At 38.5% G+C, this 23308-nt stretch overlaps 2 protein-coding genes and 2 long non-coding RNA genes across 4 annotated transcripts; 3 read left to right on the top strand and 1 right to left on the bottom strand.

The window, feature by feature from the left end:
• LOC109130255 lies at window positions 2111–3515 on the bottom strand. Its single transcript, XM_019239799.1, has 3 exons — window positions 3155–3515; window positions 2955–3054; window positions 2111–2811 (listed from the first exon to the last, which is right to left on the bottom strand). Exons 1-3 carry the CDS (start codon window positions 3493–3495, stop codon window positions 2176–2178), a joined length of 1077 nt encoding a protein of 358 aa, XP_019095344.1. The 5' UTR covers window positions 3496–3515; the 3' UTR covers window positions 2111–2175.
• LOC109130256 lies at window positions 4619–4995 on the top strand. The gene is made up of 3 exons (XR_002036371.1): window positions 4619–4661; window positions 4793–4864; window positions 4960–4995. It is a non-coding gene; the product is annotated as an uncharacterized LOC109130256 (long non-coding RNA).
• LOC104759509 lies at window positions 9336–12228 on the top strand. Its single transcript, XM_010482422.1, has 3 exons — window positions 9336–9380; window positions 11122–11226; window positions 11878–12228. The coding sequence occupies exons 1-3, from the start codon at window positions 9336–9338 to the stop codon at window positions 12226–12228; spliced, it is 501 nt and encodes a 166-aa protein (XP_010480724.1).
• Window positions 19678–20044, top strand: LOC104757302. The gene is made up of 2 exons (XR_762403.2): window positions 19678–19753; window positions 19855–20044. It is a non-coding gene; the product is annotated as an uncharacterized LOC104757302 (long non-coding RNA).

Genomic DNA, 23308 nt, shown 5'->3' with positions numbered 1-23308 from the left:
AAAAANAAAAAAAAAAAAAAAAAAAAAAACATTTATGATTTTTTAAATCATGTGATTTTAGCTATAATATCTCTATTTGAAGTTACTAACAAAAAAGGTTATTTATGATAAATAACGTCCTCGAAGACATTTGATTCAAAGTTCTCTAATGATTTCTTCAAAACATGGATATAACTTGTACTTGGTATGAGTCCTAGTTAATATAGTAGGATATTTGATATAAACATTAAAATAAAAATAAAACGCAATTACATGCAACTTAAAACCCAAAGCATCGCTGTTCTGATGAGAATGACTTAGTCAAAAGCATTATACAACATTATCACAATCCATCATATCATAATCCATTCATCGCTCGAATCATCACTATTAGTGCTCTCCTTTTCTTTACTTTTAGTATCTGCTTTAATAGGTTTTCCATCTCCATCACTTTCCTTGGCATCCTCAGAATCATCTTCTGATGATATATCAAGTTTCTTCGCAGGTTCCTTCGAACTACTCTCTGCCTTGGCCTTTACGGAATCATCTGAAGAAGAGTTGCCAGATATCGACTCATCCTTGCTGTTTAAAGTAGCCTCAGAAAGAGGCTTCTCGGCACAACTTTTCCTCTCCAACCCCTGTACAAGGCGAGCCGCATAAATACGTGTTTCCGCCCACTCACGACGAGCCTTCTGCTCAGACTCAGAGAATGAGCAGAAAGTTTTCTTGGCCGGACGCTTTTTAGTCGTCTTAGCGTCAATTAAGATCGTAATCGTCTCTTTGTCCTCCTTTGTACACGAAAGAACGTCTCTCTTATCTTTCTTCAAAGGCTTTGTGGCCTTGAAAACATACTCGCACATGGAGGAGAAAAAAGAGAAAAGCGAAGTAATCACAGACTCGCCCATGGTGAAGATAACAGAGAAAGAGACTCTCGGTTTTAGTAAAAAATAAATCCCTAGACAAGTGCTTTTTTTATATATACTAGTTAGTAGTTAGGAAATTCGATATATAGTAAGATATAGTAAGAATATATTCTTGCTGTCAAAATTTATTCTTTTTAAAAACTAGAAGATATTCTTGAAAAAATATATAAATTTACTACATAATCTTTTTATAATAAAAAATAATGAACTGAAATCAATGATTCAAAAGATAAAAGCTATTTTAATTTTAACATTATATTTGAGGTAAAATTGTAACAACCAATGTATATATAACGAAGATTGAGTCCGAGATTCCTGGAGGGAAATTCTCCATGTCAATCTTTCTTCCAATATAGGTTAGTTATTGCATGATCACTTTGTAACATTGATGATGCCAAAGTATAAAAATTTGAGTCAGCGACGCTTTGTCAGAAGTGTTAATATGTGATTTTTTGCATCATTCACTGAATAAGCGGTGCAAGTTTTTTTTTCAAATGGTTTGGTATATTTTCATCCTTAGTAACATTGGTAACTTAATCTGCAATGTTGCCGACTGATATCTTTTTTCTTGTTTCTTTGGTTACCTACTTTCAAATTTCTTCAGAATCCCATCTGACTTAGTTGTATAATCGAATCTGATCTGAGTCTATTTTCTTACAACCTGTTATCGTCAACCCCTGTAATTCTTGTATATCGTCCGTTCCATGGCTAGACTCACTACAAGAAAAAGTGAATGTTGTGACGGAAAAATTGTGACCGTATGTTCCTCATAATATTATGACGATTTAGATACGAAAATGTGACGTATTTAAAACGGTCATATATATGTCACTGTTTAGTTATAATATTGTGACCGACTTAAAGGTAACTGATTTTGGTCTCTATTTGTGTCGAATTTGTTACAAAATATTTAGTCACATATATAAATACGGATTTGTAACTAAATAAGGTAACTAAATTATACGGTTTTTGTGACTATATTTACGTCACTTTTAGTTACAAATATTTTGTAACTACGTAGTCAAAATTAGTCACTATTTTAGTTACCTTTGTGTTTAGTCATAAATTGTGACATAGTTATTACCACTTTTGTTACTCCAATTAAATAATAAAATAGTTTCAATAATGGAAAAAAGAGAGAGCTGAAAATACAAATTTTTCCAAAAGAGTTAAAATGACATAAAATAATCTGAAAATTGTTACTCACATTCGTCGTCAGTAGTTAATTCGATATCAGAATTCCCATCTTCAGCGTCTGATCCAACTTCTTCTTCTAGTATTGGATCATCAAGATCTTCTGGTTGACCATCTGGATATAATAGTGTCTCAATGTGCAATGAATCAGATTGGACAACAGAATTAGTGTTATCATGTTGCAGTGCAGTGAAATCCAGATTTTGGTTGACCAATACTTTTCCTCTTGGCTGTATCGTAATTGCTGCTTCCCATTGTTGATCTTTTTCGGCTGAGTCATTCTTGGATATGGAACATAACATACCTGATCTGCTTGTGAAGCCAAAACAAAAGGATCGTACTTTTGATAATGCCTTTTAGCATTAATATCAATGATCCCTGACTTGTTTTTTCGTATACCTTTCCCAATGGTTGAATCATACCAATCACATTTGAAAACCACGACTTTAAGATCAACTGGTCCTGGATAATGCAGCTCATAAATCTCTTTCAATACTCCATAAAACTCAGCAGCTTCTTCACTTGAGCTGGAAGGTGTTACACCTTTCACACAAACTCCATAATTGGCATTCTTTTTGTCTTTCCCATGATCATATGTGTGAAACATATATCCACGACAAAAATACATTGGCCAACTAGTAACTTGAACCATTGGACCATGAGCGAGACTCAACAACCAATTTGGATATGAATTATTGTTCAAGGTATCTTCCACCTGTTTTAGAAAAAAAATGATGTATATTCAACAACCACGATACATGCACATATTTTAAGCTTACAAAAAAAAATCATGTATAATATAAGCTTATCAAAGATGCATGCACATATTTATTTTATTTTATTTAAAAAAACATTTACATGTTTTTGTAACCAGCTTGAATATGTTTTTTCTCTAAGCTCGGTTAAATTGTTTTCAGTAATCCCAGGATTAGTCGCAATCATGCTCTCATCAAATAACCTATATAAATATAAATTCATGAAAAAAAAATTATGATTTATGACACTCAGTCTACTAATATATAAATTAAAGTACATATGTGTATATTATTTTTACGTACCTTTCAAATGATCTTAATTGATCGCAGTTCTGCAAAATATATGTATGTGCAATATGATAATCTCTATCTTGGAGCCATATCTGTATTTCTTTACCACTGCCCCTCCCTGCCTGAGAAAATATATCTGGAATTCCATCAAACTCATGAGTATCGTCTTGATTACCTTCATCATAGTGTCGATCTCCTGTTCGATGTTTTGTCTTTATGTGTGGTTCAAAGTAATAAGTACAAAAAGTAGAAATTTCTTCGTTGATGTATTGTTCAACAATCGATCCTTCTACTTTTGCCTTATTTTTTACTTTTTTCTTTAGATGGCCCATGTATCGTTCAAAACAATACATCCATCTAAACTGCACAGGTCCGCCAAGACTAGCTTCATGTGACAAGTGAATCACCAAATGCTCCATAACATCAAAAAAGGATGGTGGAAATATCTTCTCCAAATTACAAATAACCATACAAATATCTTCTGTATTCCACTTCACCGCTTTGTAATTTCAGCTGATCATGCAATATCTAAAAAAATGTTTATACATCAATTATCAATCCTTGGTTGATAAAGCTCTGTTTTGCTAGGTCATCAATACAATACCAAGCAGCATCATAAAACCTTCCTCTCCCTCCACACAATATACGACCACCGACCACACCCTTCCAGTTACCCACAACCTGTGGAAGATAATTACACACATATCAATAATTGCGTGACTAAACTCAAGAAAGACAAAGGCAAGTCTTTTGTCTTACCTCATCAAACCAAGTCCTCAAAAAGTTTCACCAAATACTGTCTCAGTGGGTGATGAACATAAAAGCGATAGTCAAAAACAGCAAGTTTGGTGAGTCTGTTCAGCAGACTAATCCTTGAATTTTCAATCAGCAATATCTTTGAGTCAAGTAGAGCTACCTGCAAATCATCAGTAGACACTAGTTTTCAATAAAAACACTTTGTATGGTATCCTATTGTTAATTAGAATTCAGATTAGCAATGGAACTTGTCTTTGATCTCTGATTGCAGAAGCTCTAAAGACTCCAACACTAGATCATCATCCTCATGATTAGTTCACTACCATGTTAGCTCTCTCACTCTGTCTCTGTCTCTCTGATGCTTCACCCTCATGATTTGCGAGTAACGTTGATTTTTCTCGCAGCTCGGTCTGCGCAAATAATTTGTCTGGGAACTTACCACGTGGATTACAACACTTCAAGAATCTAACAATCTTGTACGTCACACAAATTTTTTTACCGGCCCGTAGTTATGTGCCATTTACTTGCATTATTATTTTCCAGAGGAATTGAAGCAAACCAGTCCTCTGGTCCGATTCCTGATGAGCTTGGTAACTTGATCAACCTTGAAAAATTGTAAGACATCGTAACCAATTTTGGAAAACCACAAGAGTCTTTTGGTATTGAGCTTTTCTAAAACTGGCTTTTGCAGGCAACTTGGATCCAATCGATTTACAGGAAGCCTACCTAGCTCTCTCGCTAAACTGATTAACCTCAAGGATTTGTAAGTTGTGTTTGTCTACTTTGGAAATGGAAAATTTCAAAAGCATTTTTTTCTTCGTACGTAACTAGAATTAAAGATTAGTAAATTTCTTATAAATAGCTCTAAACTAGTTGTATATCTTCATTATGCAGCAGGATAAGTGACAATAACTTTACTGGCATCATCCCAGGATATATTGGCAACTGGTCTCAGCTTCGAGAGTTGTAAGCTTGTCCTTTACTAAATTATTGTAATTTCTCTTATATATAGTTTGTGTTTCTGCACCGCTTAACTTGTTCTTTTGGTTATTGATCAACAGACATTTATCCGCAAGTGGACTGAAAGGACCTATTCCTGAAGTTGGCCGCCTAACAAAAATTAAGAAACTGTAAGTAACTACCTTTAATAGATAATATCAATAAGGACATGCAGTTGAAACAAGACTAATGTTTTAAGCGATATACCCATATGCAGGATTATTAGTGGTACGAGTGGGATAAACTCTTTTCCAAATATAACCAGCAACGCCATCAAAACCTTGTATTTATTTTTCTAGTGATCTTTAATTTTCTTGTCTTGATGAGGCTTGGTTCTATCTGAAAATTTCAAACAAATATCTTTGTGTTTGTTTCAGAATTTTGAGGAATGTGAGTTTGTATGGTTTGATTCCTTCTTACATTTGGAGTAAGCCAGAGCTAAGCTATTTGACTGGAAATAGGCTTTCTGGAACCGTTGAATCTAGTGTTTTTCTCAATGACAAATCCAATATGTACGTTTAGACTTTCCCTTGTTTATATATCACTTGAGATATTTCTGGTTCAACTAATTTGTCTTCTTGTTTCTCTTTTGTTTATTTCTCACAGTGATCTCTCTTACAACAATTTCTCATGGTCGTCTAGCTGCAAGGATAAGAGGTACGAACATGATTTCTTCGTAGATATGATACAAGCTGCGCATGCATGTTGAAGTTTGTATTTTCACTTTCTGTTGAATCAGTAATATTAACACATACCGGAGCTCATATTTGATTGTGGGGGAGACAACATAGTGATTACAAACTCTTCTCATAAATCACTTATCAAGCTGATAACTACAAACTCAGTGCTGCAACGAATCAGCACTTCAAAAACGACTGGGGAATCAGTAACACAGGTGTTGATATGTCTATATTTTGTCTCTCCTTAGCCTATTTTTATCATGCTTTTAGCTAGGATAACTCATTGGTTTGCATCGTTTTCTAGTCCTTTCTATACATTTTGCACGTCTAGGTAGTTCTTGCATTATCCTTGCATACATTGTGCATTTTGGAGTATTTCAGGTATTTAGGAGACGTTGGAAGCCATTGTCGTCCGAGCCATTGTCGTCCGAGCCATCCGTTCGAGCCGTCCCACTCCAGTGGGATATAGCTTTCGACGTCTTCATCAAAGTTGTAAGGAATTGAGTTATCTTTCCAACGCCGTTTATTTCAAGCCAATTGGAGGTGTGGTTCAAGAGTTATCATCGTTTTAGTGGATGCGTATACACCACGTCCGAGCCATGCTCCCCCGCAACGCACTCCAGCTTGTTTGATCGAGCCATGCTCCTCCACTACGCACTTCAGCTTGTTTGATCGAGCCATGCTCCCCAGCATCCGTCCGAGCCATGCTCTCCAGCATCCGTCCGAGCCATGCTCCCCAGCATCCGTCCGAGCCATGCTCCCCAGCATCCGTGCAAGCCATGCTCCCCAGCATCCGTCCGAGCCATGCTCCTCAGCCGTCCGACCGAGCCATGATGACATTGCATTCCATTTGACGCACACGGACTCGATCGCACATGTCGGGAAGAAAGACGTTTGGTTTCACACGCCTCAGGAGATTACCGAACCGACGCTTTACCTTGTCGTTTTAAGTTTTAGGGCTTTCCATGTTGGACTACTATATATACATTTTGTTAAGTCTTTGCTGAGACATCTTATCTTTTATCTCATTTTCGTTCCCAGAAGGTTTTAACCTAGCTACAAAAATACATTCTGAGACTTGTATTCCGATATCGTTGAGATTTATTGAGATTTTGCATTTGATTCCTTCTACAAAGTTGTTCATCTTATTTTTATCTACCTAATAATGCTTGTTTCAATGTTTTCTGAGTTTGTATCTTTGGTGATGATTTTTGGATCTGAGTAGTGTGTTAGTTTTTGAGGATGGGATAGATTAGGTGGAGGATCTTAGGATGTAGAGTGTATAAGCTTTGATTGTATGATTCCCTTCTAGACTAGAGTTAGAATTGTTAGTTTCTCTCTGATCAATTGGAACTAGGTTCGAGACATTTCCACACCCAAAAGGTGTTTGATGAAATGTTTGACCAACTAGTGCCAGAGACTTACGTTCCTAGCCAAAGATATTAGTTGTCTAGGATGTTTGTTGACGTGAATGAACTTGTTTGTCATGCCTGCTCAACCACGTTTCTCTAGCGAGCGAGAGCTAGGTATGGAAGTGGTTGAGTCTGAGTAGCTTTTGCGAAGAGATTGGATTAGCTAAGTTGTGATGTTCATTGTTTAGGGATAGTTTGCTTTTGGTATGTTAAACACTCTGTAGACTAGACTAGGATACTCCAGCGACATCAATTACCCCATCCTTAGGACTTCTTTCTTTCTAATTTCTATTACATTCCTGGAACTGTTTCGTTTCTTGCTCTTTAGTTCATGCTCAGACTCGTTTCTGTTTTTATTGATTTTCGCTTCTTGTCATGCATTCTCGTTTCTAGTTCTGTGACTCATTTCCGTTTTACATTTTGACCATTCTAGGACTGTTAGACAACCACTCTTTTTGAATTGGCTTGACTTGTGAAATCTTGATTGCATCTTGAGTTACTAGCATCATCCCATTTGGATTGACACCTTAAGTACTACAACTACATAAGGTTAATTGAACCAACTAGGAGACACAAAAAACCTAGTATCAATTTGGCGCCGTTGCCATTTGGGATTCTTTTTGCTACATTTAAGATTTCAAGTTATATGCAAGATTAAGTTCTGTTACACAATCAATCTGAATACGAACTTCTTTTGGTTGTCTGCTTGTTTGTTTTGCATCTCGGGTACATGTTGATTGCAACTTTGCATGCACACCATATTAAGAGGGAATCAGAATCTTCTTCCTGTTATCGACGAAATCAATCGGTTGCAACAACCCCAACAAGCTCGTCAACTCACTGATCATCCTGCACCAGTTACTATGGAACAACAGAATGAACCACATCCGGGACCTTGGAACATTGGTGCTGGGGATGCACCGAACACTCATACTCAGCGTGCTGGAATCGTCCTTCCCGCCGTGCAGAACAACAACTTCGAAATCAAAAGTGGTCTGATCTCCATGATCCAAGGCAACAAGTTCCACGGGTTGCCTATGGAGGATCCACTCGACCACTTGGACGAGTTTGACCGTCTGTGCAGTCTTACCAAGATCAACGGCGTGAGTGAGGACGGTTATAAGTTGCGGCTTTTCCCATTCTCCCTGGGAGACAAGGCTCATCAATGGGAGAAAAACCTTCCCAAGGGATCAATCACCACCTGGGATGGTTGCAAGAAAGCATTCTTGGCCAAGTTTTTCTCTAACTCCAGAACAGCACGTCTCAGGAATGAGATTTCTAGCTTCACTCAGAAGAGCTCAGAATCATTCTGTGAAGCATGGGAGCGTTTCAAGGGTTACTGCGGATAGTGAGGAGTTAGATGGGGAGGGTTTTGTTCAGGATGACGTTCAGATGGAGAACCCAGTCGAAGCAGTCAAAGATCCAATCGAGCCAGTGAAGCAGTCCGAACCTAAAGCTGTTAAGGAACCTGTTGTTCCTGATGACAAACCCGCGAGGTTCATCCCTCCACCGTACAAGCCTCCTCTACCATTTCCAGTGAGGTTCAAGAAGCAGCTTACTGAGAAGTACAAAGCCTTGTTCGAAAAGCAAGTCAAGGAGATTGAGTTGAGAATGCCATTGCTGGATGCATTCGCACTTGTTCCTCACTACCAGAAATTCCTCATGGACTTGGTGATGGAGAGAACAAAAGAAGTTCAAGGCATGGTGGTACTAAGTCTTGAGTGCAGTGCAATCATCCAGAAGAAGGTTGTACCCAAGAAGCTCAAAGATCCTGGATCATTCACTCTACCCTGCTCCATTAGACCCATGTCTTTTGAGAGGTGTTTATGTGATCTTGGCGCTTCAGTGAATCTGATGCCATTCTTTGTGGCTAAGAGGTTGGGTTTCACAAGGTTTAAGGGATGCGACATCTCCCTCATCCTTGCAGATAGATCAGTGAGACTTCCACATGGTATCTTAGAGGACTTACCTGTCAGGATTAGAGACGTGGAAGTGCCAACCGACTTTGTGGTTCTGGAGATGGACGAAGAACCAAAGGATCCTCTGATCCTAGGAAGACCGTTCCTGGCGACTGCTGGAGCCATCGTTGATGTCAGAAATGACAAGATTGATCTCAATCTGGGCGACGACTTCATTATGAAGTTTGACATCAAGGATACTTTGAAGAAGCCAACAATAGGAGGACAAGTCTTCTACATTGAGGAAATGGATAAGTTGGCTGATGAGCTGTTGGAGGAACTAGCTGAGGAGGATCATCTCAAAACTGCTCTAACCAAGGATGGAGAAGAAGGATTCCTGCATGGGGAGACCACTTGTTACAAGAATATGCTAGACTCCCACAGAGAAATGGACGAACCCGAGGAGTTCGAGCAGTTGTCTGACGCAGAAGAGGTATGTGCAGTTGAGACAGAGAATTCAGAACGTGAAACCTCCCACTCGACCGACGTCGAGACCCGACTCGAATCACCGCTCGAGACACCGTTCGGACCGCGCTCGATCGTGACCGCTCCTGACGCCCATGCTGAAGACTGGTCGGAACTGAAAGCTCCGAAGGTAGAACTCAAAACTCTCCCTTCCGGACTCAGGTACGTTTTTCTGGGAACCAATTCTACTTATCCTGTCATAGTAAATTCTAGGTTGAGTGATGATGAATTGGGGATGTTGGCAACTGAGCTAAAAAAAGTATAGAAAGGCTATTGGTTATTCTTTAGATGATATCAAGGGAATTTCACCTAGTCTTTGCACCCATAGGATCAATCTTGAAAATGAATCATATGCTAGTATTGAACCCCAAAGAAGATTGAATCCTAATCTGAAAGAGGTAGTTAAGAAAGAAATCCTAAAACTACTTGATGCTGGAGTTATCTATCCTATCTCTGATAGTACTTGGGTATCTCCAGTGCACTGTGTACCTAAAAAGGGACGAATTACTGTCATCAAAAATGAAAAAAAATGAGCTAAACCCAACTAGGACCATCACAGGACATAGGATGTATATTGATTATAGGAAGTTGAATGTTGTATCTAGGAAAGATCATTTTCCTCTTCCTTTCATTGATCAAATGTTGGAAAGACTAGCTAGTCATCCTTATTACTGTTTCCTTGATGGGTATAGTGGATTCTTCCAAATCCCTATCCACCCTAATGATCAGGAAAAGACAACATTTACTTGTCCTTATGGCACTTTTGCCTACAGACGCATGCCATTTGGTTTGTGCAATGCTCTTGCCACCTTTCAAAGGTGCATGACATCGATTTTCTCGGATTTGATTGAGGAGTCAGTGGAAGTGTTTATGGACGACTTCTCTGTATACGGTTCCACTTTCTCCTCCTGTTTGTTAAATTTGTGCAGGGTATTGACGCGATGTGAGGAGACGAACCTGGTGCTGAACTGGGAGAAGTGCCATTTCATGGTTGAAGAAGGGATCGTTCTGGGACACAAAATTTCTGAAAGAGGAATTGAGGTTGACAAGGCAAAGATTGAGGTCATGGTTCAGCTTCAACCGCCTAAGACAGTGAAGGACATCAGAAGTTTTTTGGGAATAGGAGATTCATCAAGGACTTCTCAAAAATTGTAAGACCTTTGACAAGGTTGTTGTGCAAGGAGGTTGAGTTCGAATTTGATGCAGCATGTTTGGAAGCTTTCAGCAAGATCAAGGAGGCCTTGGTTTCGGCACCCATAGTTCAAGCTCCGAATCAGGATCATCCGTTTGAGATTATGTGTGACGCTTCAGACTTTGCAGTTGGAGCTGTTCTGGGACAGCGTATTAACAAGAAGCTTCATGTCATCTACTACGCGAGTCGCACCTTAGACGAGACTCAGGGAAAGTATGCTACCACAGAGAAGGAACTCCTAGCAGTTGTGTTTGCATTCGAAAAATTCAGGAGTTATCTTGTGGGTTCGAAGGTCATAGTGTATACCGACCATGCTGCTCTGAGACACATTTATTCGAAGAAAAATACCAAGCCGAGACTGTTGAGATGGATTCTGCTACTTCAGGAGTTCGACATGGAGATTGTTGACAAGAAAGGCATAGAAAATGGAGTTGCAGACCACTTATCAAGAATGAGGATTGAAGATGCTGTTCCAATAGATGATTCAATGCCTGAGGAACAACTTCTGGTCGCCCAGGTTTTTGAGCAGATGCATGACACCGGGGTTGAGAACCTAAAAATCAATTGTATGGCGATCACTTCAGACACTGCACCATGGTATGCTGATTTCGTGAATTACAAGGTCTGTGGAGAAGTTCCTGATGACATGGATCCCTACAGGAAGAAGAAGTTTTTCAGAGAGGTCAACCACTACTTCTGGGATGAACCCTATCTGTACAAGAGAGGTTCTGACGGTCTGTTCAGAAGATGCATAGCAGAAGGGGAAGTGCAGGGAGTGCTTGAGCACTGTCACGGTTCCACCTATGGAGGTCACTTCGCCACATTCAAGACAGCTCAGAAAGTTCTTCAAGCAGGTCTCTGGTGGCCAACCTTGTTCAAAAACGCTCACAACTTCATCACCAAGTGTGACGCTTGTCAGAGGATGGGCAACATCACAAGGAGAAACGAGATGCCCCAAAATCCGATCCTGGAAGTGGAGATATTTGACGTTTGGGGGATAGACTTCATGGGACCATTCAACCCCACATCTAATGGGAATGTCTATATTTTGGTGGCAGTTGATTACGTTTCTAAGTGGGTCGAAGCCATAGCCAGCCCTACCAATGATCACAAGGTTGTTCTTAAGCTGTTCATAAGTATAATCTTTCCAAGGTATGGGATACCCTGAGCGGTGATCAGTGATGGTGGAACTCACTTCATCAACAAAGTTTTTGAGAGCATGCTGAGAAAGTATGGGGTCAAGCACAAGGTATCTACTGCCTATCACCCTCAGACAAGCGGACAGGTTGAAGATTCGAACAAGCAGATCAAGGGTATCTTGTCAAGGATTGTTGGAGTCTCGAAGAAAGATTGGTCTGTCAAGTTGGACGAGACTCTCTGGGCATACAGAACAGCGTTTAAGACGCCAATAGGACGAACACCTTTTCAGTTGATCTATGGTAAAGCATGTCATCTTCCTGTAGAGGTTGAGTATAAGGCACTTTGGATTATCAAGTTGCTGAACTTGGATATCGACACAGCTCAGGCAAAGAGGACTCTTGATCTACATGAGTTGGATGAAATCAGACTTGATGCCTATGAGAGCTCAAAAAAGTTACAAAGAAAGTACCAAAAAATTTTATGACAAGAAAATTATTGTCAAGGAGCTCAAGGCTGAGGATCAGGTTTTGCTTTTCAACTCCAAACTTAAGTTATTTCCTGGAAAGCTTAAGTCTAGGTTGTCTGGACCTTTTGATATCAAGGAAGTTCTGCCATTCGGAGCCATCACTCTCCTGAACAAAGATGGTAGTGAATTCACTGTAAATGGTCAGAAAAGTCAAGAAATATTTAGCTGACCAAGTCCGACCAGATGGGTTTTTTGTGCTCCTCCATGAACCCCCAAAAGCCTAAAAAACTGAAAAGTCAAGCTAGTGACTTTAAACAAGCTCACTTGGGAGGAAGTCCCAAAGGTATCACTGTAAATATTTTTTTAGGATCCTTGTGTTTTTAATTTTTTTTTTGGTTTTCTTGTGTTCAGGAATCTACAGAAGGGAGTACAAGCAACAGAGAAAAAAATATAGCAGTCAAAAGAGTGAGTTCAGAATCACGTCAAGTATGAGAAGTTCTCCATAAAAGAAATAGAGGATACAGAGAAAGGCAGAGTGAAAAGGAGATTGGGAAGANGGAAAAAACTTTTTTTTTTTTTTTGAAAAAAAAAAAAAAAAAAAACCAAAAACGAAAAAAAATATATGGGAAATACCCACCCACTTGCTCTTTCCCTCTCCCACGAGATTTTTCAACTCTCTTGTCACCTCACCACCCATCTCTCTCTTGTTCCCTCTCACCAAACACATCAACTTTGTATCCCATCTTCCCACATCAACCCACCACCACACTCCATCTATGTCAACTTTTTATGTCGACATATCACTTCCTATTTATTACACAACTCTCTCAACTCTCTCTACTCTCCCCTCTCCCCAACCAACAAACACTCTCACCTTTCACTCTCCCTTAATAGACCTGCCAAAGAGAACTGCTGCCTCCATCGGGCCACACTCCCGATCGAGCCGTCGTCCTCGTCATGTCCGCCGTTGCCGCCGTCTGCTCTTGTCCGAGCCATTCTCGTCGACCCCGTGAAGCTCCGCTCGAGACACTCACCAACCGCCTCTCTCGAGCTACTGTTGCACACCTCGTTCGAGCCATCAGCTCGCGCTGTCGCTTCTCTCAACTCTCGATCGAACCACTCTTGTTATCCCCGCGAAGACACCGTTCGAGCCAGTCTCCAACACCGCCGTTCTCGCCGTCTGCATACGCGAACCCGTCATGCCGTCTCACGCCGCACTGCTGCCTCCATCGACCCACAAATCCGGTCGAGCCATCGTCACCATCTTCATTTCGATAGAGCCATCGTCACCATCTTCGTTTTAATCGAGCCATTGTCACCATCTCCATCTCGCTCGAGCCATCCACCGTTGTCACCGTCTCCGTTTCGATCGAGCCATTGTCACCATCTTTGCGCTCAGCACCAGCTCCCAGAAAATCGGTCAGACGAAAGAGCGCTGAGACAAAACTAACTCCCAAGGAATACTACGAGCTGTTCCAGCATATGGAGTTCGAGGGAACAAGATATCCCCATGTTGAGACTATGCAGCAACTCGGGATTTTGGAGGATGTTCAGTATCTGTTTAGGCGGTGCCATCTGGATGGAATCATGAACACACCCAAAAACGGATACAGGGAGGAGAAAATTCAGTTCCTCTGTACTTTGGAGACGCATCTGTACGCGGATGAGCCGGGAATGATGTCTGATGGAGGTCTGGGCTACATTACATTTCGCGTTCACGGCCAGTTCTACACTCTCAGTTTCAGAATCGTCGAAGAGATGTTTGGATTTCCCAGCGGAACAGGGACTACGCCGCAGTTTGATCGGGATGAGATATCCGCACTCTGGACAACGATTGGGAGCACGCCCACATTCACTTCATCAAAGACAAAAGCGCTGAACGTGCGAAGCCTAGTGTTGCGTTACTTCCAAAAGGCGGTCACCAATGCATTTTACGCCAAAGAGATTAAGGGATACATGACGAATGGCGAGCTAGAGATGATCGATCTGGCGATTAAGGGACTCTCATTCACTGCCATGGATTGCACCGTGCTGCAAGGTGACATATCCAACACTTCCGTCTCGCTCTACCTTATCAACTACATGCTGACATACAAGCATTGGGTCTCGCGACTAAGCATCAACCACACTCCCGGAGTGATGTGCATGGGAGGCGTCGTGACTTGGTTCCTTGAGGCTGTTGGCGTCCCCCTACACTCTGAGTCGCACCCACCACGTTGGATAGACATCAACAACCTGCGACAGCTACGCACTTTGGATTGGGGTTTGAGGCATGGAAGGTTGCTCTACAAGTTTGTGCATCCTGCGGTCGGACCCTCGAGATTACTCCTCCCTTGCGTCGAGTTGACTACAATCTTAGGGGGAGAGCATATCAAGTTTATCCCTCCCGCGGATATCTTATACAATTCTGAAGCTGAAAAAGACTATGTAGACGTTGCGGAAGCACGCGCCGAGCCATTGGAAGAAGACACAGAGGAATACCACCCAGATTAGTACCGCCCAGAGCAGTTCCACTTCAAGGAGTACTCGGATCCGAGAATGGCCAAGAGGGTCAGAGAGGCTCATCATCGACTCAACCAGCTTCAACGATGGGGGAAGGCCAGAGACAAAACGTTGAGCAGTTTCACCAAGACTGTCATGAACTTTATGCGTAAGTTTAGCTGTTCGACTTCCACAACCGCGGTCCCTAGGTCTATCCCCGAGGATACTAGACCAATGCCAGGACGCCCTTCCGCGAACATAGAGCGAACACCTTCTCCGACTCGCTCTCCAGCACGTCAATCTTCATATCTGCCTCGGGAGCATCCGCCTTCACCCGCTCCTTCACGCCACTTGTCACACGAGTCTAGGGAGAGACAGAGACGCGGTTCGCGAGGTTCCAGAGCCTCCTCTAGTCACAGATCAGCGCGTCGCTCTGCAGCTCGAGATGAGCATGAGGTTGAGCAGCAAGTTGAACATCAGGGTGATTATCAGCCTACCGAGGTTGTTGTGTTGGTCTCGGACCATGGTGAGTCCAGAGTCGATGACATGCAGTGTGACGACCAACCGACCATGTATCACGCAAGTGGTCGAGCAGCAAGTCGACCAACCAGCTGATGTCACACCCGCAGATCCCGAATAAGGCGAAGGACAGAGTCAATTTCACGCTCCCCCTTGGGCGAGCATGGACTCCTTCTTCTACTACTGAGGTACTCCGACCTTTCCTTTGTACATACCATTTCATTCCCGCATTGTTTCTGTTGTGATTCTTAAATCCTCCTGCAAATTTTTCTTACACATGAGACTGTGTAATTTAAGTTTGAGGGAGGGTTTGAGATGATGTATCTGATGTTGTGTTTTGTGATTCTTATTTCAAATTTTTTGCATCATATCATGTTTGAGTCTGCATCCATCTATTTGCATAGAAAAACCATAAAAATTTGAAAAAAAATTCGAAAATTTCCACAAAAACAGAGTGTTCATGTAGTTTGCACTTGCATATTAGGATTGAGTCTCGGTTTATTCATATAGGGTTGTTGCATTTAGCATAGGGGTTGATGATGATTGTAACCTTGTTAGCATGTTGGATTCAATAGGATAGGATCAAGGCCATTATTCTTAGTTCTTTGATGCTTGTTGATTGAACTTGAAAATTTAAGATTGAAGCATGTTTTGAATTGATATCATTCCCTATCTACTTGAACCTAATCCTGACTTGCAATTATCCTGTTATGCATTGAAGTTGAACTCATGGATACCATATACATACTTGGATTGTCTTTCACATTTTTACCACCCTTGTCAATCCAAGTAGCTGATTCCCATCTTTGGAACAGTTCCCCGCACCCTTAACCAACCGTTCTTTCAAGCCAATTGTATTCTTGAGTGTCAGGCCTTTTCCGAGTTGAGCTTGTTAGAAAGTGTTAGGTTCTAACCGACAAGAGTAGAATCCTGTATAGTTCTAGTTCGCGTTATCCGGACTAGTAGGACTAGGTGAGAACTCAATTTTGGGTATTCGGTATGGATTTGTGCAGAAAAGTAAAGAGGTAGAAAGTCTTTAGGAGGGGGATGTGTTTACATAGTTTACAAGTCTAGTAAAGGATTTGGGTTGAGCAAAGTAAGAAGAGTTATTGGTTCTGGGCATAAAATAAAAAGACTAGACAAAGAAAAAAAAGAAAAAAAAATGCTTAAGATGTCTAGAGTCCCTAGAAGAAAAGAAAACGAACCATAGTGATAATAAAGATTTCCCAATCCGCTAGAATGATAAGAAGTGAACTCCTCTTAATACCAAGTGTAAAGACTGAAAGAATGGGTTTGAGACAATGTTTGTGATGAAGGGTAGAACCAACTTCGGTTTGGAACGTTTTTTTGGGTAGACAGGGCGCTGCTCTTGTATGTATCAGTTGGTTTCAACCTTTAGCCTTCTCTTAAGCTCAACTCCTTTTCGTGAGAGAACCTTGTTCTGAATTGATGAAACCACTTGAGAAGGAGACCATCTAAGTCTCTAACCTTTTACCCTAGCCAAATGAGTTCAACGATATTGCTTAGCTCGATTCACGGTTCTCTGTTAATGAATGTTAAAGGGAATGATCGATAGGATTGCGTGTGTAGAAAAAAATATAGAGTTCCTTCACCATGCATCATAGAACTAAAAACAAAGACCTTGATTCTAACTATTTTATTTAGCATGTTTTAGGTTCTGAGATCCCATCTTCACACCTCTTCTCCATACTCTATTCTTGATTGTTTGCTTGAGGGCAATCAAAGAGTAAGTTTGGGGAGTTGATATGTCTATATTTTGTCTTTCCTTAGCCTATTTTTATCATGCATTTAGCTAGGATAACTCATTGGTTTGCATCGTTTTCTAGTCCTTTCTATACACTTTGCACGTCTAGGTAGTTCTTGCATCATCCTTACATACATTGTGCATTTTAGAGTATTTCAGGTATTTAGGAGACGTTGGAAGCCATTGTCGTCTGAGCCATTTTCGTACGAGCCATTGTCGTCCGAGCCATTGTCGTCCGAGCTATCCGTTCGAGCCGTCCCACTCGAGTGGGATTTAGCTTTCGACGTCTTCATCAAAATTGTAGGGAATTGAGTTTTCTTTCCAACGCCGTTTATTTCAAGCCAATCGGAGGTGTGGTTCAAGAGTTATCATCGTTTTAGTGGATGCGTATACACCACGTCCGAGCCATGCTCCCCCGCCACGCACTCCAGCTTGTTTGATCGAGCCATGCTCCTCCGCTACGCACACCAGCTTGTTTGATCGAGCCATGCTCCCCAGCATCCGTCCGAGCCATGCTCTCCAGCATCCGTCCGAGCCATGCTCCCCAGCATCCGTCCGAGCCATGCTCCCCAGCATCCGTCCGAGCCATGGTCCCCAGCATCCGTCCAAGCCATGCTCCTCAGCCGTCCGTCCAAGCCATGATGACATTGCATTCCATTCGACGCACACGGACTCGATCGCACATGTCGGGAAGAAAGACGTTTGGTTTCACACGCTTCAGGAGATTACCGAACCGACGCTTTACCTTGTCATTTTAAGTTTTAGGGCTTTCCATGTTGGACTACTATATATACATTTTGTTAAGTCTTTGCTGAGACATCTTATCTTTTATCTCGTTTTTGTTCCCAGAAGGTTTTAACCTAGCTACAAAAATACGTTCTGAAACTTGTATTCCGATATCGTTGAGATTTATTGAGATTTTGCATTTGATTCCTTCTACAATGTTGTTCATCTTATTTTTATCTACCTAATAATGCTTGTTTCAATGTTTTCTGAGTTTGTATCTTTGGTGATGATTTCCGGATCTGAGTAGTGTGTTAGTTTTTGAGGATGGGATAGATTAGGTGGAAGATCTTAGGATGTAGAGTGTTTAAGCTTTGATTGTATGATTCCCTTCTAGACTAGAGTTAGAATTGCTAGTTTCTCTCTGATCAATTGGAACTAGGTTCGAGACATTTCCACACCCAAAAGGTGTTTGATGAAATGTCTGACCAACTAGTGCCAGAGACTTACGTTCCTAGCCAAAGAGATTAGTTGTCTAGGATGTTTGTTGACGTGAATGAACTTGTTTGTCATGCCTGCTCAACCACGTTTCTCTAGCAAGAGCTAGGTATGGAAGTGGTTGAGTCTGAGTAGCTTTTGCCAAGAGATTGGATTAGCTAAGTTGTGATGTTCATTGTTTAGGGATACTTTGCTTGTGGTATGTTAAACACTCCTTAGACTAGGATACTCCACCGACATCAATTACCCCATCCTTAGGACTTCTTTCTTTCTGATTTCTATTACATTCCTGGAACTGTTTCGTTTCTTGCTTTTTAGTTCATGCTCAGACTCGTTTCTGTTTTTATTCATTTTCGCTTCTTGTCATGCATTCTCGTTTCTAGTTCTGTGACTCATTTCCGTTTTACATTTTGACCATTTTAGGACTGTTAGACAACCACTCTTCTTGAATTGGCTTGACTTGTGAAATCTTGATTGCATCTTGAGTGACTAGCATCATCCCATTTGGATTGACACCTTAAGTACTACAACTACATAAGGTTAATTGAACCAACTAGGAGACACAAAAAACCTAGTATCAGGTGTGTTTAAAGATGATAGTGAGGATCAGTACATCCTTTCAACTAGTCTACCTGGAGATTATCCTGATATTTATAAGACTGCACGTCGATCTGCTCTCTCCCTCGTGTATCACGCGTTCTGCTTGGAAAATGGAGCTTACGATGTGAAGCTTCATTTTATGGAGATTCAGTTTTCTGATGAAGAACTATACAAGCGTCTCGGCAGACGCATATTTGATGTCTATGTTCAGGTAAAGCGTCTCTCGGCAGACGCATGTTTACTGAAGATTTCGTCTTAACCGGAATTTAAGACTAAATCAACAATTTAGAAAATGAAAAGGTTGCTGAAGTATTACTCTAGGTCACTTATCTGGAACCTGGAGATAGCTGTGAGCTAAACGCAAGAAACGGTTCTAAGATCCGAGTTAAAGCCACAGCAGGACCTATCCTTGGTCCACCATGGCAACGCCCTGAAAACATGTAAAAGAAAGAAAAAAAACTCCCATCAAACTTTCAATTGCTCCATTAATATGGTATGTGACAACAGTTAATAACCTGGTGATGCATGTTTCATGTTTGAGTTCTACTTATTTTGTTCTCAGATATCTCCTTGTATCCCCTGAAGATCAGATATCTCTCTACTACGAACCTCATTGTGTATGCAACATGGAACTTCTGAAGAATGAAAGAGCCGACATTGTAATCACACCGGTCATCAAACAACTTCTCCCACGGTTTACTCTTGTGTCTGGCCAAGAAGACGCTGTCCAGCTCGCCAAACTCTTGGAAACCAAGTAAATAATCATCTTATCTTTTTTTCCCCGTTATAGATCATGTAGTCTTAAGAAAATTAATCAACACTCTTGCTTTTTGTAGTTATCAATCGGGTTTTTGTTGAACATTTAGGTTTGTTGTGCCGGTGCAAAATGGCGAGCTTGAAGCAAAGGGACTTTTAGCAACCATAATAAAGAAAGAAGGAACGTTGGAATCATTTAAGGTGCAGCGTTCGTGACCCCCCCAAAATATAATGAAAGTTAAAATATGGTTCCATCTGGCTCAGTGGTGATAATGTCTTCGATATTTGATTTTTGAATGCAGGAACTATTGTTGAAAGAGCTCCCAAAAGCTCAAGTGTTGGAGCCTATAGCAGGCGTGCCTCTAGAGATCTTGGCTCCATCTTTAGAGGTTTAAAATGTAACAGTACAAACTAAATGAGGATACACAGATGTGAATATACACATGTGAAATGAAGCTTTTTAGTGAGGGAACAAATATATAGTTTGAGATAGCTCTTAAAGAAGAAGAGGGATTTTGGGTGTTCGAGTGATGATGGAGATTATTTCATTTAAGGAGGTAATTTTAGAAGTATAATGATTAAAGGAAGGAATACAAATATATATATATATATATATATATATATATATATCCCTCCCTTTTTAATAAAAAGTAAGTACACAATATAGATTTTGTAGACTTTATATTTTTAATAAATGGTTACAAATAGGTTATAGATAGGTAATAAATTAATTTATATATTAATATTAATGGTTATACCTAAATATTAGGAATATTCCAAATTGATAATTGATATATTAATGGTAACAAATAAAATCATGGATATTCCCAACTGTATTTTTGGAAGATTTTAGTCTTATATCACGTTGTTTCCAAAGATCTTTAAACACAATATTACAAATTTATTTTTCACAGATTTTATCGATAGACCACAACGTTGACCAAAGATATATTACAAAATTGATAGATTGATTGATTACAAATTAAATAGTGGGTTACAAGATAGATTATGAAATAAAATTTAACTAGTGTTATAGCATGGATAATTATCTATAATCATTAACTATATAAAACTTACAAAATAAGTGTTTTTTTTTCAAGCTTTCATATTTAGCGTATGATTTTATTGCATAATGGTTTATCAAAAAAAAACTTTTAAAACCAATAACATAAATTATATTTTATATAAAAAATACAATAAAAATAAAAAGAATTTCAATCCGCGCTCTAGCACGGGTCTTAATCTAGTATATATATATATAAAGGAATTATAATTTTAAACTTTTAATCATTGTTCAAAAAATCTCGGATAAACTTTGATTTTCTTGCTAGATCCCCCGACTAGCATCTAGCAGTTTTTTGAACAAAGGTCTTAGTCACATGTCATGTGAAGAGTTTATGTTCTTATTATTTTTTAGAGTCTCACTCACAAGTTTTTTAAAGCCCTATTTGCAAAAATATCTTTTTCTATATCTTTTGCAAAAATACTCTACATGTTGTTATCCATTTTCAATAATACTCTTTTCTATATACAAAATGACTAAATTTTAAACTCTAACTCCAAATACTAAACTCTAACTCTTCAAAAATTTACTTTAATAAAAAATAAAGAACTTAAACCCAAAAATAAAATTTAAAGGTTAATTTAACATATTTGTAATTTTGTAAAAGATTATAAAAATAAAAAATGGTCCAAAAAATGATATTTTTGAAAATAGGTATCTACAAAAAGTATTTAACAACTTTTCTTTTTTTTAAAAGGAATGAGAAGGGTATGTTATTCCTCATTTTCTTTTATTATTTAGAATTAATTTCTTTTCCAAATTTTATTATATGGATCCCACACTATTTTGTTTTGGAAGAATTGAAGAACAAAATTGTTCATCTCCAAATTTTTACCATTTGGAATTAATTTCTTTCCCAAATTTTAATATATAGTGACCCCACACTGTTTTTTTTTTTGTGGAAGAATCGTAGAAGAAAATTATTCATCTTAAATTTGATGTGGAACAAATATAAAAACAAAGTATATTTATTAAAAGAAATATATAAATTCATCCAAAAATATAAATAAAACTTTCAACTTCATGCAGTGTTCACAATAATATCAACAACTATTTGATGCAAGTGAATTTATTGCAAAACTTTTTTTAAGGTGTACCAAGTTCGAACATATCTCACTCTTAAGTTGATATTAGGTGAACTCATGATGAGAGGAATGTCAAACAAATATATATATATATATATACATATATATATATATATATATTAAAACTAATTTTAACTTCTATATATTACTCCGAGATCATGATTTTAAAGACATGCCACATAAAAGTTTGATATTTATATTTATATTTATATTATTTCCAACCAAAATAAATAGAATGTAGGTTATTTAAAACATACTTAAATAATATTATTTTACTAATTCAAGTTCAATATCATAATACCACATTTTTAAGTTGTTTTTCAAAAATACTACTAATAAATTTTAAACAGTAGACATGCTGAATACATTGAACCCATCGAATGTTCTTGAAAATCATTCTAAATAACTAGTATGAGAACTTGATGTTGATATTATCGGTGTCTTTTAGATAATCAAACTAGACTAGAACTATGTTAAACTAAATCAAGTTAATCCAAATTCACTCAAATAACTAATATTTTTTTAAAATATACAGACTTTAAAAAGGTACAATCTCAATGAAAATAAAAAATTTATTAACTTAAATTATAATTTTATCAAAATTATAATTTGATCATGAATGGAATTTACTTTTAGAATCTAAAAAAATTTGTATCCCTGAACAAAATAGAAATAAAATAAAATTATACCAAATCGGAAAGTATTATTAAACCCAATATCCAAAACTTGAATAATTCAAACTAAAAACCGAACCAATCAACCGAATGCCATTTGTACCCAAACAAAATACTACTCTCTCTGTTCCAAATTATAAGATTTTTTAGCTTTTTTAGTTTGTTCTATTTTATAATATTTGTTTTTCAGGTTCTTATGCATCATTTATGTTTATTTAGTATGTTATGACTTATGACCATTTGTATTTTCCAGTCTTTTTCGGTTGATTAAATTTTTTGAATAAATATTTAATCATACAATTTATCTGAAAATAACAAAACATTTATGATTTTTTAAATCTTGTGATTTTAGCTATAAAATCTTATATATTGGAACAAAATGAATATCTCTATTTGGAGTGACTAACAAAAAAGGTTATTTAGGATAAATAAAGTCCTCGAAGACATTTGATTCAAAGTTCTCTAATGATTTCTTCAAAACATGAATATAAAGTAAATGACGAAGAAAACAAAAATTATGTATAAAGTATAATCAGAAACATGTTAAGTTACGCAACGAATATAGAGCTTTGAAAACAAAAAGAACTAAAACCAAGATTCTCCTTCTAGCTCTCTTTCTTATGTTTATGTGCCTCAAATAGTTATGACAAAAACCCATCGTCATTATCATTGTTATCGTCATCGTCATCTNTTGAAAATCATTCTACATAACTCAACTAGTATGAGAACTTGATCTTGATATTCTCAGTGTCTTCCGTTAAAACCTTAAATAATCAAATTCACTCAAAGAACTAATATTTTTAAAAATATACTGACTTTATAAAGGTACAATCTCAATGAAAATAAAAAAAATATATTAACTTATATTATAGTTTTTGTCAAAATTATAATTTGATCATGAATGGAATTTACTTTTAGAATCTAAGAAATTTGT

The sequence above is a fragment of the Camelina sativa genome, chromosome 17 (genome assembly GCF_000633955.1).
Source record: "Camelina sativa cultivar DH55 chromosome 17, Cs, whole genome shotgun sequence".
NCBI classification, from domain to species: domain Eukaryota; kingdom Viridiplantae; phylum Streptophyta; class Magnoliopsida; order Brassicales; family Brassicaceae; genus Camelina; species Camelina sativa.
The sequence above is the reverse complement of the archived record's forward strand: the minus strand, read 5'-3'. Positions and strand labels throughout refer to the sequence as shown.

Bases quoted from the DNA above. Each gene is read 5' to 3' on its own strand.
- LOC109130255 (XM_019239799.1), bottom strand. From the start codon at position 3,495: ATGTATTGTTTTGAACGATACATGGGCCATCTAAAGAAAAAAGTAAAA. The intron at 3,055-3,154 runs GTACGTAAAAAT...ATATTTATATAG, and splicing joins CAATTAAGATCATTTGAAAG to GTTATTTGATGAGAGCATGA. The intron at 2,812-2,954 runs GTAAATGTTTTT...TTTCTAAAACAG, and splicing joins CAAGCTGGTTACAAAAACAT to GTGGAAGATACCTTGAACAA.
- LOC104759509 (XM_010482422.1), top strand. From the start codon at position 9,336: ATGGACGAACCCGAGGAGTTCGAGCAGTTGTCTGACGCAGAAGAG. The intron at 9,381-11,121 runs GTATGTGCAGTT...CTGGTCGCCCAG, and splicing joins AGTTGTCTGACGCAGAAGAG to GTTTTTGAGCAGATGCATGA. The intron at 11,227-11,877 runs GTCTGTGGAGAA...TATCACCCTCAG, and splicing joins CTGATTTCGTGAATTACAAG to ACAAGCGGACAGGTTGAAGA.